Source organism: Panthera uncia, chromosome E1 (genome assembly GCF_023721935.1).
Source record: "Panthera uncia isolate 11264 chromosome E1, Puncia_PCG_1.0, whole genome shotgun sequence".
Classification (NCBI taxonomy): domain Eukaryota; kingdom Metazoa; phylum Chordata; class Mammalia; order Carnivora; family Felidae; genus Panthera; species Panthera uncia.
In genome coordinates this window covers 57723359-57726299 of record NC_064814.1, presented here as the reverse complement: position 1 = coordinate 57726299, position 2941 = coordinate 57723359, and the positions used below count along the sequence as shown (strand labels likewise).

General features: G+C 68.5%; 1 protein-coding gene across 1 annotated transcript in view; it reads left to right on the top strand.

Moving 5' to 3' along the window:
* Window positions 1-982, top strand: part of AIPL1 (aryl hydrocarbon receptor interacting protein like 1) — a 7233-nt gene extending 6251 nt beyond the window's left edge. Inside the window, exons 5-6 of the mRNA XM_049637220.1 lie at window positions 142-283; window positions 696-982. Of these exons, the coding sequence (XP_049493177.1) occupies window positions 142-283; window positions 696-898 (345 nt within the window). The 3' untranslated portion in view covers window positions 899-982. The remainder of the gene's footprint in view (window positions 1-141; window positions 284-695) is intronic.
* The last annotated feature ends 1959 nt before the right edge of the window (window positions 983-2941 follow it).

The following is a 2941-nucleotide window of genomic DNA, read 5'->3' as shown; positions in this document are numbered from 1 at the left end:
GGGCTGGGGGGAGGGGGGGGGGGGGGGGGGGGGGGGCGGCTGGGAGCAGGGGGGGAGGGGACAGGCCGCCGAGGGTTGGGGAGGCCGGGGGGAGGGGGCAGGCGGCGGCCCGAGCTCACGGCGCACGCGCTCCCCGGGCAGGAGAAGCCCTGGGAGGTGCAGTGGCTGAAGCTGGAGAAGCTGATCAACACCCTGACCCTCAACTACTGCCAGTGTCTGCTGAAGAAGGAGGAGTACTACGAGGTGCTGGAGCACGCCAGCGACATCCTGCGCCACCACCCAGGTGCGCGTGCGCGTGCGCGGGGGGCGGGGCCGCGGCGGGAGGGGTCCCGCGCCGCGCGCCGCGTCCCGTCCCCGGTCGGGCAGGCGACCAGGCGGCTCGCGAGCCCGCGACTCCGGGGCCCGGGCCCCGTAGCAGGTGCTTGTCGGGAGAAGCCTCGCGGTCCTACTGCGCGCCGGGCCGGGCGCTCGCCTCGCCTCACTTGGCGCCCAGAGCGAGCGCCGGCCGCAGGGGAGGGGGGGCGGGAGGGGGCAGGGAGAGGCCCCCCCCCTCCCTACCGAGGCCCGCGGTCTGGGGAGGGAAACCGAGGCTCGGGCGGACGCGGAGGGCACGGCTCGTGATCCGGGCTCAGGGCGGGCGAGGCTCGGCCTCTGAGGCCCCCGCGGCCGGGGCGGCCCGATGATCCTCCCCTCAGGCATCGTGAAGGCCTACTACGTGCGGGCCCGGGCCCACGCGGAGGTGTGGAACGAGGCGGAGGCCAGGGCGGACCTTCAGAAGGTGCTGGAGCTGGAGCCGTCCATGCAGAAGGCGGTGCGCCGCGAGCTGAGGCTCTTGGAGAGCCGCCTGGAGGAGAAGAGGGAGGAGGAACGGCTGCGCTGCCGGAACATGTTGGGCTAGGCCAGGGCCTCCCCGGCCTCCCCCGGCCTCCCCCGCCTCCCCCGGCCGCGTCCTCCCCTGACTCTTCAGACTCCTCTGGCCTCCCTTGGCCTCCTCCTGCCCCCCTCCTCCACTGACTCCCACCCCCCTCCTGGCCTCTGCCTGCCCCCCCCCCCCACCCCTGGCCTCCTCCTGGCCTCCTCCCGGCCCCCTCCTCCACTGACCCTCTGGGCTCCCCTGGCCTCCTGTAGCCTCCTCTGGACTCCCCCGGCCTCCTCCTTTCCCCTTCTTCACTGACTCCCAGCCTCCCCTGGCCTCCTCCTGCCCCCCTCCTCCACTGACTCCCCAGCCTCCCCCACTTCCCTGGCCTCCCCTGCCTCCCACAGCCTTCAATGCCACCCGACCTCCCCTGGTTATTTTTGTTGCTTCATCCACTTCCTCTAGAATTCTCTCTGGAGTCCCCGCCACTCCCTTCTGTGCGGGGTGACCACTGGACCTTTGCTTCTGCTCTGTCCCCACTGTTAACACCTGTGCTCCTTCTGTAGCCAAAACCAAGTTTCTGTGCTTTGTCCGCAGACTGACTTTAACATGAGAAAACCAATAAACGGTGTAAGTTTCCCCAAAGGCCCCCGTGCGGTGCTGTGATCGCGGTTCTTTTTCTGTGCTTCCAAATTCACGGCCCCCAGGGGCCACAGAAGGAGGTCACTTGCGCCGAGGAAAGGGGGTTAGCGTTCGGTGGGTTCAGGCTCGTGGCTGAGGGCCGTCCAGGTATATGTGCGCGAAGCAGGGGGGAGCGGGTCGGGCGAGGGGACCCCGTGGGCTGGAGCGGGACGGTCACCGGCCTCCCACTGCCCTGGGCGGGACCACCGGAGGCTGCAAAGCAGGTGGAGAGCCTAGCGAGGGAATTAATTGAGGACCAGGACCTATGGCCGGAGACGCCCGGCCCCCAGGGTCCTTCCGTTTTCAGTGTGCGGCCTTCCCTCCGCCGCCCTCTTCCCTGGGGTCCGTGAGGGTCTCACCCCGTCTGTGCTGAGGCAGAGTGTGTCCCACGACCCTGGTCCCCTGCCGCCATGCCCCCTCATGATGCCCTAGGACTTTGCAAGCCCCGGAAAAAAGAGAGGCGGGGGGGGGGGGGGTGTTTGTGTGGAAGCTGCCCCCCCCCCCCCATGCTGGAGACCGTGTGGAACCCGTGAGGCTGGAGACCCTCCCTCCCTGGTCACCAAGGCCACAGGAGCACCTCCCGCCAGCCACCCAGGGGGTGGGGATCAGCCACATTTTGGTTCAGGCCTTTCTTGGTCAGCCGTCCCCTCTCTGCCTGCCACCTGCCTTTCTCGGGTGGTCGGAGCCTCCCCCCCCGGCTGCACCCCTCCCTGGTGATTTCTGCCCTGCTGGGCACACTCCCCCTCCTCCCCGCCCCCCTCCCCCCATGTATGCCAGATCCAGACAGAGAACAGACTCACCCCGTCCAAAGGCCAAGGACGGGACCACAGGTTCTTGAGGACCCAAGTGCCTCTCACCCTATCTGGCTGGTGCAGGGGTGGAGAGCTGACCAGGGCCCCGAGGTGCGCCGCCACCCTGTCCAGGCCTCTGGCCCCGGCGCTGGCTTCCTGTGGCCCTGACGCAGCCTCCGGGAGGTGCTCTGGGCCAGGTCTGGGCAGGTGGGCGCAGGAGGGTCCTGGGATGTCGCCCCTTCCAACCTTTCCAAGGGACGGAGCTGGAAGCTGGTTCCGAGTGGCCAGCAGGGGGCAGCAGAGATCAAGCAGGTTGGGGTCCCCAGGGCCGGAGCTGGGACTGGCTGGGAGCCCTGAGAAAGCTTTGCTTCCCCAGGAGCCCGGACCTGCCCTGACTCTCTGACTCTCACGGGTCGCCAGCAGGTCCCGCGGGCAGGGTGCAGGGAAGGGAGGGTTTAGAGCTGCAGCGTCCGAATGCCACCAGGCACCCCCCTGTACAGATGGGGAAACTGAGGCTTGGAGAAGGGCAGTAACATTCCAGACCCCACTGCAGTTCTGGGACAGCCTCAGGATTAGTGTTCCAGGTTTCCAGGTTTTCGGGCTGGGACTTTTT